At 44.2% G+C, this 17777-nt stretch overlaps 1 protein-coding gene across 2 annotated transcripts in view; it reads left to right on the top strand.

The window, feature by feature from the left end:
• ADAM12 (ADAM metallopeptidase domain 12) overlaps positions 1–17777 on the top strand; it is a 191250-nt gene that overhangs the window by 111815 nt on the left and 61658 nt on the right. For both annotated transcript variants that reach the window (XM_064464375.1, XM_064464376.1), the window contains exons 6-7: positions 10645–10822; positions 17185–17250. In XM_064464375.1, coding sequence (XP_064320445.1) covers positions 10645–10822; positions 17185–17250 — 244 coding nt within the window. The remainder of the gene's footprint in view (positions 1–10644; positions 10823–17184; positions 17251–17777) is intronic.

Genomic DNA, 17777 nt, shown 5'->3' with positions numbered 1-17777 from the left:
TTTATGGGTGCTTCGGTATGTACCTGGCATCTTCCACAAGTTTACTCTAATTAATCCCTTGTATGGACCACGGCAGTCTGCATTTACCAGTCGCTCTCCCAGTCTGTAAAAATATAATGCAATGCCCTCGGTATTTTAGTTAAAGGGATTGCATTGCTGCAGGAAAAATTTGCAGCATGTGGGACAGGGTCTGCACCAACGTCTTGTTCCAGAGCTACCTAAGAAATGAAGAAGGCTCAAAAGAAATTACTCTTCCCAATATTAAAAGCATTTTATTTCTTCTCTAATGTGCTTCTTTTTCAATTGTTGAGCTCACAAGGTCCTTTCCCAGTTTTAGGCAGTCGGGTATGTCAAGGCAACATATATTGGCAGTGACATTTTTGTCTCAACTGGCACTATCACAGTATTAGGCTCCTTACACATAGGAGAAGTGTAGCAGCATCTTTTTCAGTACAAGTTTTCATAAGAGTCCCTGCCAACACATGTTTTGCTCTAGCAGGAGATCAGCTGAGGACATATCTCAGTATCTGTGCCCATTTAGCTGCTGCAGGTTGGTTAAGAGAGTGTCCATGAGTGATAACAGTTTCTGATAAGGGTGCTTGTTGACTTGCTCCACAAAACACATTTCACAGCCTGACAGTCAATAGTAACAACTTCCAGTCATTACCTGTGCTTGACCTGAGGCAGCGATGTCCGTCTGAAAGGTTTCATAATGCACTGTCGACTCCTTGAACCACCCAGGCCTTCTCATTAAAACTGGTTAGGAATAAAAGGCCAGGTTGTGTGAAATCCCAAGTAGCTGCACTGAGGTCCTGAGAGCACTAAGCATCTTCCAGAATCAGGCCCACAGGTCACTGGATACCTCTACCACCAAAACATTATTGTGGCAATGCTCCCCCTTGAGAATCTGGGTGGAAAGATCTAGCTGAAGATGTCTCTGCTCACTGCAGGGGGATTGGATTAGATGACCTTTAAAGGTTCCTTCCAACCAACACCATTCTATGATTTATTGCATGTGATGCAGCCTGAAATAATAAGAGAAATAGGACAGTGGAAAACTATTTCATGGCTTACTTTGCTGGCAACTTTACTGGTATTACAGCTTAACAGAATAGTTAGGGTAGGGTAGGATAGGATAGGATAGGATAGGATAGGATAGGATAGGATAGGATAGGATAGGATAGGATAGGATAGGATAGGATAGGATAGGATAGGATAGGAGGCTGTACTTGCCCACCAACTTGCTTGAGTAGGGATTCTTGGTTTTCCATGGCATGATAAAGACTGCAAGCTGCAGGCATAAAGACATAAGACATCACGTCGCCATGGAGCCCCGGGTGAGGACAGTCCCTGGTGCAGCCGTTTCACTTGCAGCAACCGCTGGAAGAAAGACTGGTCTCATTCTCAGTCTGTTCCTGGATTTGTTACAGTTTCTAAGTCAATTGGACAAATCTCTGTCTCAGTTTCTCCACCTGTGAAATTCATTCAATGATTCTTACCTAGCCCACACAGCTGTTGCATGGGGCTAAAGTTTACGTGCCTGACAAACACCTAATGAAAGGAAGTGCAAGCTGTCAGCTCACTGAAATCTCAGAGCACAAATTTCCTCCCACTCCTACTAGACAGGGACCTCGGGCGTTGTTCCAGGTGTGGATAGGTAGGGACTGTTCATTAAAAGACAAGAAACTAGTCATAAAGAATAAGTTCCACATTTTAGCATGCTCTGATGCCTGAGTGCTCAGCGGTAGTCAAAGAAGCAAAAAGGATCATAGGAATTACTGGGACAGAAATAGAAGATAGAACAAAAACCCTCATTACCACTTTATAAATCCATAGTGCACTCACACCTTGAATTCTGCGTGCAGTTCTTGTTTTCCCCTCCTCATTCCCATCTCAGAAAAGGAAGCATTATATACAGAAAAGGGCAAAAATTATGATCAAAGGTATGGAACAGCTTTTATCCACGGAAAGAAAATAAACTAGGACCTGTAACTTTTGAAAGGATGTGACAGAGAAAAGGGGTATGATGAAACGAGGTTGAATGTCATGCTGAAGAGGGGACAATTGCTGAATATTTTGCATAACCCCAAAATTAGGAGACATCAAATGAAACTTTAGAGCAAAAGAAAGTATTTTTTATGTTCGCCACAAAATGAAGCTGCAGAACTCACTGTCACAGGTGGGTGTCAATATAAAAACTATCAGCAGATTCAAAAAAGATGAGACAATTTGGGCAGAGGAGCTGGGGGAGCCTCTCCAGGGCTGTCAAAACCAAAGGTGTCCCAGACACTCATGCTGTCAGAGCTGGGGCTACCAACTGGGGTGTGCTTGTTATGCCCTTATATTTTACCCCTAAGTATCTGCTGTGGGCCAGGGCCAGAGGCAAGGTGCGGGGCTGGAGCAACCTTGCTCTGACCACACACAACCATCAAGTTCTTCCTTTCAGCACAGCACTGCTGCCGCCGATGCTCACTGCAGCTCACAAACACGGCTGAGCGTTTGAGATGTGTTATTAGTTTGTAAGTATGACACGGTTAGTCCATGATGAGCGATGGGAAGAATAAAGTGTGAAATCTGCAAACTAAGACAGGTTTGACTGGTTTACATTTTTCAGGCAGATAGAGGGGGTGAGATATAAAGACAAGTGAGGAATAGACTCAGCTCTCTTGCACACGGACACTCACGATTGCAGCTATGTAACATCCATTCAGACATAACATTCGAGCGCCTCGCTTCACATAGGATTACAATGGCACAGATAGTTGGATTGACACTGATAGCTGCCTAAAATGCAGGTTAGAGGAGAATATAATCATGCCATAATCTGTATCCTGCTGGCTCCTCTGGAGGAGGAAGGGCTGAATGGCAGAGAGGAGACGGTAAATGCTGAATGCATGAAATGGGAACAATGGGTAATCAGGATTTCCGGCACTTCCATCTGGGTAAGAAAGCCAATTAGACTGTAAAAGCTAGTGGGAAGGTGAAGGTACGACAAAGTCAAGTCGTTTCCTTCCTGTCCTCAGGAAATACCCTTCTGTTTATCTAGCTCAGAGGCTCTTCAAGTTTTTAGCAAATAGTTTTGGCCTGTAGCCACCACACACATCTTCTGTAATAAATTTGTATAGACTTGAATGATTTTGCCCCTATTATTTTCTCTGCAAGTGCAGAACCTGGCGAATACACACAAAAATGCAGCCTGAAGAAGAGCATCCGTGGTCCAGGGGCTGGCAGAGGATGCTGGCATGGGGCTGTGCAGCTACGAAGGCATCTGCAGTGATGTCTCTGGTGGGGGGAGCTGGAGAGGTGCTCTCAGACATGCCTCAGTCTGAGCACTCACAGGAAGCCTTTCCTATGTGAAACACCAAAATGCTCTTGAAAATCCTAAGAATCCCACCGAGCTACCAAATTCCTAGGTAATAAGCCCATTCACAGGTACAAAAAGTATTCAGTTGTTGTCCAACCTCATCAGCGACTGAAAGATGCTGTGTCCACAGTGATGGGGATGGGGATAAGGCCCCAGAACTGAAAAGACAGTAATTTTTAATGGGATTGCATAGTTATGCTGCATGAGGCCGCCAGTACTAGAGCCACCCATTTTTCAAATGGTCTGGCTGAACTCACTGCATCCCAGACACAGCCAGCTAAGAGGGGATTTAAATATGACACTCCAGACATCAACTATTTAAAAAAGAAATGGAAGTAGGAAACCAGTGAGAAAAAAATCTAAATTCCTTATGACTCCTCAAGCATGATTTCCCCACAGAAGTGGAGATTTCGTCCAAAAAAGAAGTTAGGAGAAAATCCCAGTTGAGAAAAGCGCCGGTTTGGATGTCTGCTTCTGCTCCATACTTTCTGAAGAGCTTTTAGCTCATATAAACATCTCACATGGTGTTTAAGTTACCTGACTGTGAAACTACTGGAGGTTTTTGGGCTTAATATTAGAAAGCGTTCAGCTTCTGGGGTTTCATAACTTCTGTTTTCTGGCCGGTCAGGTGGCAAAACCAGCTCCTGGAACACGATCACCTCTGCGGTCTGAGACGAACATTGTGTCCCTTCTTCGGCAATTGTGTGCACGCTGTCCCCAGGTGCACAGTAAACCCCAAGCACCTCTGCTACTGCTAGGGCAAGCAGGAGAGATGACCTGTACCCAGCTGTTTGAGCCTGCCCCTTCTCCACCTCGTCTGTGTATGGCAGCACTTAATTTTTACAAAAAAAAACCCAGCCAAAAAACAACCAACAACCAAAAACCTGAAACTGAAAATATTTGTATACATTTTGAGACTTGAAAAAGCATCCTATGACCATTAATGTGATGTGCAAGTTGGAATCAAGCCTTCTTTTATTCTTATGCCATTTGCTGCACAGTGCTACAAAATATGCTCCCTAAATTGGCACTGATGCCAACGTCTCTTTCCTTAGCCATTTTTCTCTGCTTTCCTTGGCCTGCCTTGCACCCTCCCACTTTCTCTGATAACACAATTTCTGTTTCCTGCAAGCGAAAAGCTGGACATGAAATTGCATTATCGCTTTCAATTCAAGTAACTCCCCGCTTAAATTCCAGGCATCAAAGTTGCAGACCAATATGCATTCACTCTGGACAAATCTGTCTTGCACTGAGAAAGGATTAAGTGTGTGCTACAGTAGTCTCTGGGTACGACTACATTTTAGACACTGTGCTATGGAATATATTTTCAGGTTAATGAAAGGCGTTGGCTGGAATAAAATGTATTTGACTAATGATGTGTCTGCGTGAGAACACCTCTACCACTAGTGCAATATGTAAAACCAATAATGCTACTACTTTAACCTCACTTTGAGTTGCTGCCCTTTGCTGATTTGGGTCAGACTTGTTATTTTAATGAAATCCTGATGTGCAGTATAGTAGGATAATGGTATTACTTGGGTCTTGTGTGATGCTTTTCATCAATAGATAATTGCTGTATGCAGTTACTAAAGTTTACCCCACTTTAAAGGTGAGGAACTGATGCAGAAAGAGGTGAATTACCTGTCCTAGGCTGCCCAGGGGCAGTGGTAGAGACAGGGGTACTCCTGTTTCTGGAGTCCAGCTCCCATTCTCTGTATTTCCCAGTCCTTTAAAGCTAAAGAATGACCAAACCGTTTGGAAAATATCTGAAGATCACCTAGCCCATTAGAAAAACAGTCCACAGATCATCTTGTTAATTTATCCCAACAGTATTAATCTGCAACTAATTAAAACAGACTAAAAGTGAAGTTTTCAGTCACTAGTTCATTTTTCTTCCTCTTTTGTTTGCCTGCTTATTTGCCCAGGAATTTGTTATACAAAGTCCTGAGAATGTAGAATTGATAAGAAAAATAACTAAAAATGCCCTGTCACTTTACAGACCATCTTCTGATGTCACGCATGTTGAAAAACACCGCAGTGAACCACTGCTGTACCTCCACCACGAGCGTGATGAGAACAACACTCCAGGGCCACGAGGCTCCAATTCTGTTATCTGCCAGCCTAAAACTCCCCTTTGTTCAACTAAAACTCTCACTGAAATCGGTGGTACAGCTGTGGGATTGGTCCTTTTACTTTTGAAGCTGTAGCATTAATTATGAAATGATGGTCCTGATGGTTTTTAGGCGGCACGTGAGTTCTGCAGTTCTCGCTGTGTCTGTGGGCAGAGACAGGCTTAATGCGAATATGCGGTGTGTAAGCATGACAGCCCTCTGTAGTCTAATTAATTTCTTACAAACTGAAAACATCTACATTCCTCTTCTAGTGGTAATAGAGCTTTTTATTATTATTGTTTAGAAACGAGTATAAGCTTGAGCTTCATTAAAACCAAATGTTTAATTGCATTCATAGATATCAGATTTATTGATTCACTTAACTTTCCCTGTATAGCACAGCAGAATAATATATAACAGTTTCATATAATGCTAGCCTAGCCAAGTTTTACTTCAGCATCACAATTTCTCAGACAAGTATGCGTTGATGGTTTATGTTGGCAGGGCCTTTGCTTCTGCTGACAAGTTGGAAAAGAAAATTCCCATTTATATTTTGAGATTTCCTAAAGCCTGTTGATTTATGAAATACGACTGGCCTTGCATTAGGTTTTGTTTTGGTTTTCCTTTTTAAGAGAAAAAAATATCATATTTGACTTCATCAACAGTTTAAATAGTGGAATTATTCCATCAAATTTTATTTCCCTATTTGAGAGATTCCCGGAAAGTTAAACAGCACTTAATAACAAATTAATTATTTAAGTTATGTTTTAATTTCTTTTTCTTTGAGATGTAGAGAGTTCTCCCACCACAGGCCATCTCATATACACATTCCCCATGCGTCCATACGGCATCCAACGGTGTACAGCAGGCAAATACCCACGAGTTGTTCATGTTTAGACCTGATTAGCAGCAATTAGCAGCAATGTGGATGTGGGTGGTTTGGTGCTGACCACCAGACGCGAGCAGGATTCAAACCCTGTTGGGAGGTACCGTGACATATTAGCTCAGGCTCAAGACCACGGTGAAGCTGCTTCCACTTGGCTTCCAAGCCTGTGAACTGGTGTCTGGACATGCTGCATGGCACAGATTTTTTTTTCCTCCCTCTGTGCTACCAGTGATGAAAAGGACAGCCCCGCAGTTTTAGGCAGGGGCTGAATTGTCTCTTGTCTTTCCTGCCCAGCTCATTTGCAAGATCTTTCTGACTTCCCAGCCTCAGTATGGTTTGGAACTGGGGAAAACACAGATGCCATCAATTAGATACCTGGAGACCAAAACCTGTATACTTTATATTGCATTTTTCTCAAATATTTGTAAGCTCGGGAATTGAGTAGTCTTTTGCCTGGTAGAGGTAATGGTAGAAATCCCACAGGTTTCAGTAGAGGTTGGTCTTAAAGAATAGCCTCTTCTGGAGTACTCACAGAGTTGTTGAAATCCCTTTGTGGTTCCTTATATAACTTTTGGTTGGGGGTCTTCAGTTTAATATACTGTCTATTTGCCACATTGGAAAACATATTATTTAACATTAATGCCTCCTTGAAAAATGGAAAAGTTGCACCACCTTGTTCTTCGGAGAATACAGGCTGACTCAGGAGTGTGGGAGAGCCATGCTCAAGAGGAAGACACAGAAATGGTGTAGGAGTGACAGAGGCTTTTTTGAAACACCTGACAGAAGTGGAAGGAAAAAGTAGTTATGGATTTATTTTATTTGCATCAAATTCTTAGTACTCAATGACTGATAAGTATCATTCATCTAATTCTGCCACACCAAAAACAGAAACCATAGCTTTTGAATAGTTGTGTTTTTAAGGTGCTGTGCTTGGCACTGGTCAATGGGGGAAAAATGCAATTGTAGGAAAAGAACATTAGTCAAAAACAGAAAAGTGGCCAAGAAAATTCATATTTGATATTCGTTATCTTATTACAGATGGTCACAAGCCAAGTGCTGATATCCTGTAGGCACTCAAAGGATAAGTGTGCATTAAATGAAAAGTATATTTTCCCTTATGCCAAATCTGCAGATTTTTTTTACCATTGTAGTGCTTCATACGCAAAGGTTTAACAGCATGAGCCTGTTAAAGGCTCATGCTGTCACCTGGGACGGGAGTCTCAGTGGCAAGTTGAATAGGCTGCCCTGGCTCTGGCATGCCCAGTAGAAAGCAAAATTAATCACTCTGGTATCTGATAATTTGTGCATATCCTCTGAAGGTAGAGAAAATGAGTAAAGAAACAGTTATTTAGTTATTTTAGACAGTAGCTGGGTATACAAGGGGTATATCGGAAACCTGGCACTGATGTGGTGTGTTTTGGCTGTGAACTCCTGACAAGAAGATACTGGCTTTTAAATTTAAAAAAAAAAAAAAAAAAAAGAGGGCACTTAACCCAGTAAAAGGGCACTATTAAGTCTCTCCCTTTCTAGTGTAAATAAATAAAGAAAATTATTTCAGTCTATATTTTTAAGTTAATGATCTAAGCAGTATCAAGTTTAACATTAAAAATAAAACCCTTCGTGGTTGTATGTTGGTTTTGAGTTGTCAGTGACTGGAGATGGTCAGGCTACTCCATTTCAATCAGTGGCCAATGGACTTTGGCCTCCATTGCTGGTTCCAGCTGCCTCCAGAATAAAATTAATTGCACAAGGGAAAGACAACAATCCTTATTTGATTGTGCTGATCACAGAGTTGCTGATTATCAGAGTAAAGGGAATAAGTTGTTCTAGTTTCCTAAATTCTTCAAGGAATAAGGCAGATTTGAAAATAATTTAGAACTGGAGGGTGTAAGGTTACTCAAATCATGGGGTGACCAGCTGGGAGGTCTCTCATCTGTCATGCATGCATTAAGTGTATCCTGGCTGTAGCTACAAGGGTTGCTGTGATAAATCAGTCCTGCCTTTCCAGCTGTGACCCGTCATACCCAGCATGCCTGCGCGATGGGTAAATGACGTACCTTACCTAAGGTACCTTGCCCAGGGTACTAAGGAAGCTACAAGTGAACTATCAGACCCTGATTCTTGGTTTGGATCAGTAAAGCAGGCTCCTGCGAATGCTATTGCACAGCCTTTACTATCATGGGTTTCTAGTCTTGTTTTTTCTTGGATGTATAGCTATTCTAGTCACCAGCAAAACAGTCATCCATTGGCTTGGCTGAACTGATGTTAGTGACATTTCGTAGTAAAACCGTGCAGTCAGCTTGGAATGAAAATTTCAGTTAACTGGTTAGGAGGCCAAAGACTTTGAGTTTCTTCATCTTATCTTGCTAAGAATAGAATAGCTAGGGCAGCTTTTCCCTAATAATTTTCATTCTTATTTTTAAATCGCTCTTTATGGTGTCATTAACCTGCTTCTGGGTCCTTCCTCATCTTCCTTTTTTGATTTTTTTCAGCTCTCTGCAGAAGACTTGTATAGCCACTACAATGGTTGTAGTATCTTACCTTTGTTCCAGCACAGACAGAAATAAAAAGAGCAGACGTTTCCTATGCACCAAAAGGACACACTAATAAAATACAGCCATCTTTGGGCTGAAAATGATGGCTGTTTAATAGCATATATAGATAGTACAGAGCAGTTTAGCAGATGAATTGAGGAAGAATGCCTGGGCCAATTAAAAGTTTCATGGAATTTCAGATAGGTAGATTGTAATTATTGCTGCTGAACCTTTGCCAGTGCTTAGGGATTAATGTCTTCATAATTTAAAGACAAGGAAGAAATTAGTAATGCAGTGCACTATTCAGTGTGGTGTCTAACTGATGAATGCTTACAACACCCCATAAGCAAATGCTTAGTTTAGAAAAATGGGTTTTAAAGGGTGTCTTTTTCTGGTCACATATTTACCCAACAAAACCTGATACCCAGCTCGATGTAGGAATTATGCAGGACGCACCTGTGTGGTTGGCAGTCTGTGCTCAGGATGCAAGTTAGGCACAGAATATTAAATTCCTTTCTTTTGCAGTAATTTCTACCTGAGCCCTGTCTGTAAACCTACTTCATGCCTTCTTATGCTGTACCAGTCCTGATGTACAGTAGAGCAGTCTTCTTACTCTGTGGTCCTACAGCTGCAGTTATAATTGCTAATTCCAGCGGAATTGTTGGAGATCATCCTACTTTATGCCATATAGTACCAGAAATCCTATTCCAGCATGTGCAGACCATGGACGCTGCCTATATTTCCTGTGCTGAGCTGACAGAGCAGCCTTATGCCAGCACCTTCCTCAGCAGGAGGAACTGGAAAGATAGTCAACCTTTTGTCAACTTTGTTCTACTCTAGCAGCTCATAAAATCTGGGCAGGACCCAGCACAAGACCCCAGGCTGGCTTTTACTTGGTGAGTTGTCTGGAGTATACAGGGAGAGCGGTTTGTGGTTAGGAGGCAGCACATAGAGCTCAGAATTGGCTACATGTCCTAGGTTCTTCCACATGCTTCCTGGAGCAAGGTGTGTCTCCTCCCGAGCCCCTCTTTCCTCTTTGCATGATGCAGCTTAAAGTAGTGCAACAAGAGTGCTTTCATGGGTGGAAAACCTTTGAGATCCTCAAAGAGCCGGTGGTATTGGTGTAAAAATTATTATTTTGGGGAGTAAAATGAGTTAAACAGGAATCCACTGGTTAATACATCTGAGCTTCATTCTGCTGCCCCACCGTGCAATATTTAATAATCCATTTTGATAGTGCAATGCCCCTTTCGCCTGGCAGAATTGATGCTTGCATCAGCATTTGGTTTAAAAGGTATAATGCACACTGCATTATAATGAATATAATTTTAATCAAAATGAATACTTTCACTCTGTAACTTTCCTTACAAAAGCATTTCAGCACGCTTTTGTTCATTACCGTTTGCCATGGGTCCTCAGAAGCGCACACATCATGACTCCACTCAGCAATGGCAATGTATCACTGGGGGAATGGAAAACACATAAAACACAAATATAATTTTGCTCTACAGTACAGCACTTCAGAAGAGGAAAATTTTCTTTGAGCCATTGCTTCTTTTAAAGTGTAGTATGCTGCAGTGACAAATATACAGCCTTGATGTTTCTTGCTCCACTCCACCTTGACATTGTAAATCACTGTTTTGCTTTTTCATACTCTGTCATTATTAAAACCTGTTGTAACTCTGTTGTAGACAAACATACGTTTGCTCTTGAAAACCACGTGTCTAACTCTGTCCTCATACGTAACAGGGGAATGATTGTATTTGAAAACAAGAGCTACATTCTGGAGCCATTAGAAGGTGCTGCCAGTGAACACAAGATCTACCGAGCAGAGAATTTGAAAATAGCCCCAGGATCTTGTGGCCACCAGCTGGACGTCTCTGCCATGAGAGCTGGTGACACAGCGCTCCGTTCTCCTGCTGGCAGGGTAAGGTGTTAGTGCACTTTTATGCTTCTGGCTTGCTGGGCGCATCTCAGGTGGCATTTCCAGATTACTGCCCACCGTGGCTCTTTGTTACAAGGAGTCGCTACTGAGCAAAACATTAAACCATATAGTCCTCTTCTGTTGATGTCATGTGCTTAAGCGCATACTTAAAATTAAGCTTATACTTACATGTTTCGCTAAAGCTTTATTGCCTTTTCTTGATCCTGCATGCAGAACTTGTTTTTTACTTTCTTTTGGGTAATGAGACGGCACAGAAAAGTTTATGGTTTCATATTACGGTAATATATTTTAGTTCATGTATGATTATAGCCAGAATTTAAGGCCACTTAAGAACACTGAGCAATGTCTGGAAAAGTTCTTGCCCACCCAAGATGGAAAAGATGGAAAAGAACATGATAGCTGTGATGCTTTGCTAATGTTAGGCTTTGAATCTTCACGTTTTAGTAGGAAAGTATCTTATGCAGACAAAACAAATCGTCACCATATTATTTCATGTGAATAATGTGAAATGCATCTAGCTAATGGAAACTGCAGAAAATTACCAAACGAGCTAAAAATCAGGACAAGGAAGCACTCTGATAAGTCCATCTGCATATTGGATGAGGATTGTAGGAAAGACTGGTTTAGGTGTTCAGAAATTATACAATGACACAAATCTGCCCACAGCATTTATTAAATGTCACATATCGGGATTCATACTTGCATATAGTACCAAGCCTTTGCACCAGGCTAGCTGTTAAGGAGAGCAACCTAAATGGCGTCCCAAGGTATTACTTATATAGTGGAATTAATTTATTTTACATATATTAATATATGTATATGTATATATTAAATATTACATCTGATACATTAGCCTTTGAATATACCATTTTATGGGCTAAGCATATTTCTAAAAATACGTGCAGGTTGAAAGCATTGGGAAAGTACTTTTCACAACTTTATTACGTTTTCCTCAAAATCTTTGTAACTTTTGACTGAATTTCACTGAAGCAATCAATGTAACAGTAGGAAAACAAAATAAAATGTGTGCACACGACTAGATGAGACAATCAAAGCAGTTCTACTGTTACCCTAATGGTTCTCACATTTTGTTGATGGCTTCAACTACATGCCAGAATTCACCTTAAATAGCTGAAAAAATATTTTTGCTGTGGTTCAGTAGACATAATTATAAAACCTGTCAACAGTCACATCATACGGATAGGTGCAATATATATAACGAGCATGTTGGATATGCTTCGGATGCATGAATTTTGAAAGTAGTGAAATGTAATGCGTGGAGTGAGTTTTCACATTTCAGTGTTGTCATCAGCTAAGTAGGCTGTCAGGACATACTGCATAAAGATGACCTGCAAAGCATGGAGACATAAGGCTGCTCCAAATCACACTCGGTGACAGAGTGAGCAGAAATCTAGTCTCAGGTTCAGGGCATGATGAAAATTTTCTGTTTCTTGACAGGTTTGGGGGAGCTTTTGGTTTGGTGTTTTTCCCCTGACCCTTCTTTCAACTACCTACACTAAATTCTTACTAAGCAGAGCTGAAATGTGAGATCAGTATATCACAAAGCTAGACTAGCCTTTGGGTTAGATTTAAATACAGATAAGTGATAGGACAAACAGTAGACTCAGCTTCCCAGATCCAAACATGAGATTTAAGAGAGCAAGTCAGGTAACGTAGCAGAGGTGTGCAGACAGGTTTTGCCCCATTGGAGCTGGGTCTCTATAGATACCGGGTCATTTCATAACTCAGTGGACGGTCAAATTGCAGCAGGGAGTGTTTTCCAGCTGAGCTCCACTGAGATAGGATCCTACAGAAAGCAAGCCTGATGTGTAAGATAGCGCCTACAATACGGCATTTTCTCTGTAGCCACAAAAATTCGCTATTTTGGTGGTGCTGGTGGACCACAGGTCAGGCAAGTGAGCCCTTCAGGGCAAGTGGATCACGGAGGGTCTGCAACACTGCAGTGTGACCCCAAGCCATGCCAATTCCCTGACAGGGGAGCATGAGGCAGGGCTACAGCGGCAGGGGACAACAGTTCAGGGATAGGATCAGGTGTGGCAGAAGCAGGGGAGAAAGGCAATGGTCAGTGGAACAAAGCATATTGTATCCCGTCATCTATATCTATCATGGCTGTATTATTGACTCTAAATTTTAATTTTGAAGGATTAACTCAGGCAACAGATTGTGCATTGGTGCAGCGGGCTTCAGAAAGCAAGCTGAAATAAGTCATAATTAGGTATATTTTATAAATAAATGTTGTATCCAAGGAATGCACATAGCCTTTGGGCAAATCACAGGAATGGATTTGTTATGCAAGCCAGTCACCAGAGGCTTACATGATTATACCCTGCCAGCCAATTTCTCTCAGGCTAACTCTCTCCAGTCCAAACAGTTTTACTCTTGGTAAAAACTAAATGGTTTAAACTGACTGATGTAGCAGAGCTCTTCTTATATCTTTGTAGCTGGAATGTCTCATCTTTTACTCTTCCTTTAGAAGAAGTTTAGAGGCACCTTGGGGGTACATCTCTGATCAGACCGCATAATAAATTTCAGGTTTATGTTAGACTTTTAGTGTCTGAGAGATCAATTCCATTGCAAACAACACCCACGTGGTAATTCGCCTTATGAGGCATCTCACTCATGTCTGATATATTTTGCAGGGAGGTAAACCGAGCTCTGCCAGAGCACTGTAGGTTCCGCTGAAGTCTACTGAGGCATGGCAGGCTCTTTGCATTGCATGCGCTGCTGTCCGGGAGCAGCAGGAGGGGACGTGCTGACTGGTGCCGTCCTGGTGCCAGGCCGGCATATCACCAGGCACTGCTGATGACCTCTGTGGCAGACAAGGCATGGGCGTGTGCACCAAGTCTGTGCGCACACCGTGACCCCACGGTAGGGACTGTTGCCTCCAGCAGAGCACAACAAGGTGACAGAGAACCCCGATATGAGGAGTAGTCGTAAGAATTACAAGAGGTTGTAAGAACCTGAGCCCGTTTGCCAGACCCCTAATAAGTGTAATCCTGTGAAGTGTTGTATCATTGACGTTTAGTTCATTAATGATAGCTTTGACTGCTTTCTCAGTTCATAAATACTGTCCAAATGGAACTTAACTATTTTCCGGTTATTGTAGTTTGAAGGCTGTGTCACACTATTAAATATGAGTTTGAAAGTCAGAGTTACTAAAAGTTACATCTGCCGCTTTCCTCTATACACATTGCTGCTTGCAAAACATTCAAAATAGTTAATCTGCAGATAACAAAGAGGAACAATTTGGTAATGTGAAGAAAACTTTGTGAAATTTGGCTGGAAGGGAAAGGCCAGCACTGACTTAGCTCAGGGGGTTACACAGTTTGCCTTGGAACAGTCTGCTTTGGAAAGCTTTAGTCATGTTTTAGGTTATAGAGCATTGGTTTAGTTCAAGACATCATGGTCATTAGGAGGTCATGCATCTGCTTAAGCTCCTTAAGTTCTGGCATGAAGATCAGATATACTGCTGAGACCTCTTTTCCCTAACTGTCTTATTCCAGAAACAAGGGAGGAATGATAGAATAGATGCTCAGCTGCTCTAAATCACAGAACTTTTACAGGCATTAATAGATAACTTAAATTTATGGTAGCAGAGGAGCTGTGCTATGATTAGTACTATTACAAAATCATTTCATTTTCTTCACTGATCTTTTTGTGGCTAAGCATTATGATTTCTTTAGACCTGCATTTAGAACCGCAAGTAGTGTGACCAGCTGTTTAATATGAATATACAGATACAAAATTAAATGTGTGCATTCCATTTTTAGAGTATTAGCTTGCTTCCTGTAGTGGGTTGACCCTGACCGGACACCAGGTGCCCACCAAAGCTGCTCTATCGCTCCCCCTCCTCAGCTGGACAGGGAAAGAAATATAATGAAAGGCTTGTGGGTTGAGATAAGGACAGGGAGAGATCGCTCACCAATTACTTTACCATCATGGGAAAAACAGACTCAACTTGAGGAAAAAAACCTGATTTATTACCAATCAGAGTAGGATAATGAGACATAAAACGTAAAGCTTAAAACACCTTCCCCCCACCCCTCCCTTCTTCCCGAGCTCAACTTGACTCCCAGTTTTCTCTACCTCCTCCCTGCTAGCAGTGCAGGGGGATGGGGTCAGTTCATCACACCTTGTCTCTGCTCCTCCTTTCTCCTCAGGGGGAGGGCTCCTCGCACTCTTCCCCTGCTCCAGCATGGGGTCCCTCCCACAGGAGACAGTCCTCCAGGAACTTCTCCAGTATGAATCCTTCTCACGGGCTGCATTTCTTCATGAGCTGCTCCAGCGTGGGTGCCTTCCATGGGGTGCAGCCCTTCAGGAACAGGCTGCTCCAGCGTGGGTCCCCGCGGGGTCACAGGCCCTGCCAGCAAACCTGCTCCAGCGCGGGCTTCCCACAGGGTCACAGCATCCTTCGGGCATCCTCCTGCTCTGGCATGGGGTGCTCCCTGGGCTGCAGGGGGATCTCTGCCCCACCGCTAACCTCCCTGGGCTGCAGGGGGATTTCTGCCCCACCGCTAACCCCCCTGGGCTGCAGGGGGATCTCTGCCCCACCGCTAACCTCCCTGGGCTGCGGGGGGGTATCTGCCCCACCGCTAACCTCCCTGGGCTGCAGGGGGATCTCTGCCCCACTGCTAACCTCCCTGGGCTGCGGGGGGGTATCTGCCCCACCGCTAACCTCCCTGGGCTGCAGGGGGATCTCTGCCCCACCGCTAACCTCCCTGGGCTGCAGGGGGATCTCTGCCCCACCGCTAACCTCCCTGGGCTGCAGGGGGATCTCTGCCCCACCGCTAACCCCCCTGGGCTGCAGGGGGATCTCTGCCCCACCGCTAACCTCCCTGGGCTGCGGGGGGGTATCTGCCCCACCGCTAACCTCCCTGGGCTGCAGGGGGATGTCTGCCCCACCGCTAACCTCCCTGGGCTGCAGGGGGATCTCTGCCCCACCGCTAACCTCCCTGGGCTGCGGGGGGGTATCTGCCCCACCGCTAACCTCCCTGGGCTGCAGGGGGATCTCTGCCCCACTGCTAACCCCCCTGGGCTGCAGGGGCACAGCCTGCCCCACCGCTAACCTCCCTGGGCTGCAGGGGGATCTCTGCCCCACCGCTAACCTCCCTGGGCTGCAGGGGCACAGCCTGCCCCACCGCTAACCTCCCTGGGCTGCAGGGGGATCTCTGCCCCACTGCTAACCTCCCTGGGCTGCAGGGGGGTATCTGCCCCACCGCTAACCTCCCTGGGCTGCGGGGGGGTATCTGCCCCACCGCTAACCTCCCTGGGCTGCAGGGGGATCTCTGCCCCACCGCTAACCTCCCTGGGCTGCAGGGGGATCTCTGCCCCACCACTAACCTCCCTGGGCTGCGGGGGGGTATCTGCCCCACCGCTAACCTCCCTGGGCTGCAGGGGGATCTCTGCCCCACCGCTAACCTCCCTGGGCTGCAGGGGGATCTCTGCCCCACCGCTAACCCCCCTGGGCTGCAGGGGGATCTCTGCCCCACCGCTAACCTCCCTGGGCTGCGGGGGGGTATCTGCCCCACCGCTAACCCCCCTGGGCTGCAGGGGCACAGCCTGCCCCACCGCTAACCCCCCTGGGCTGCAGGGGCACAGCCTGCCTCACCGTGGTCTTCACCACGGGCTGCAGGGGAATCTCTGCTCTGGTGCCTGGAGCACCTCCTTCCCCTCCTTCTTCACTGGCCTTGGTGTCTGCAGGGTTGTTCCTCTCACACAGCCTCACTCCTCTCTCCTGGCTGCAATTGCCCAGGGTATTTCCCCCCCCATTCTTAAACATGTTTCTGCAGTTTTTGTTCCTGGGCTTTTCTTCCTACATAATTTATCAGTTGACCACTTGATCTCTTCTCTGCTTCACTCAATATCCCTTTATCTCTCATTTTTCTTAGTAGCCAGTTTGTCTATTGTGTGAAATGTTTGCTAAAAGTCATCTCATCATTTCTTTAAATGTGCCTCGGAAATAGCAAAGGTCTTTCTGCTGCTAGAGATTATATTCTCCTGCGAGGAAAGATAACTCAAACATTTAAACTGCAAAAAGCTGAAAGGTTGAGAGAGCCTTTGCAACACTTTCCAGCTTGCTATGATCAAATCCTGGGTTTGTTTTTTTTTTTGTAAGTACCACATAGACTATTTCTGTTGTAGCAGGTAAAAGGAAAACTTCCATGAGGAGAAGGAATACAGTAAAAATTAGTATGTAGTGAAATCTTTGGAAGTCTGAGGTGTTGTGTATCTCCTCCTGCAAGCACTTTGTTGGGCTGAGGCACAGCTGACTCCAAGGGTCACTTATTGCAAAAACAAAATACTGTTTTCATCTTTTTTGACAGTACAAGAGGGAAACTCTGAAGACAACGAAGTATGTGGAGCTCGTAATTGTGGCAGATAATCGTGAGGTAAGAAACTTAAAACTAAAAAGTTATGGGAAGCACTGGTAGGAAATGGGTAGCTCAGTTCAGCTGCTGCAGTCTTGCACGTGATGTGCTTCGGACAGTAATGAGGTGGTTGTCAAAGTAAAGCTTCTTCCCTAATTAGGGCTGGGCAGTGGAAGGCACTATTAAGGTAGGACAACACTGACAGTCAATTGTAAAATCTCTTGCAATACTTCATAAGGAATTTGACTCTCATATAACTGGGATATCTGGCAGTAATTGAAGAAGAGGCAAATACTAATTCTCTGCCCTGGATCTCCTTGAGTCTTCGCTGCCATTGACTTTGCCCTCAGCGGGACCGTCGCTGTGTGGACGACACGGCAGGATCCCGCACTTGCTTTTGAAGCAGCACTTTAGCATCACGTTGCATGAAGCACCACTGCCTTCCTGTCAGTTTGCAAAGACAGCTTCAAAGCGAGTAACCAGGACCGGCTGTAGAAATGTTCCAGTGAGCTGAATGGCAGCCAAAGATCTAAATCTTGGTTTGAATT

Source organism: Phalacrocorax carbo, chromosome 12, assembly GCF_963921805.1.
Source record: "Phalacrocorax carbo chromosome 12, bPhaCar2.1, whole genome shotgun sequence".
NCBI classification, from domain to species: domain Eukaryota; kingdom Metazoa; phylum Chordata; class Aves; order Suliformes; family Phalacrocoracidae; genus Phalacrocorax; species Phalacrocorax carbo.
This window is presented reverse-complemented; position numbering and strand designations above follow the sequence as displayed.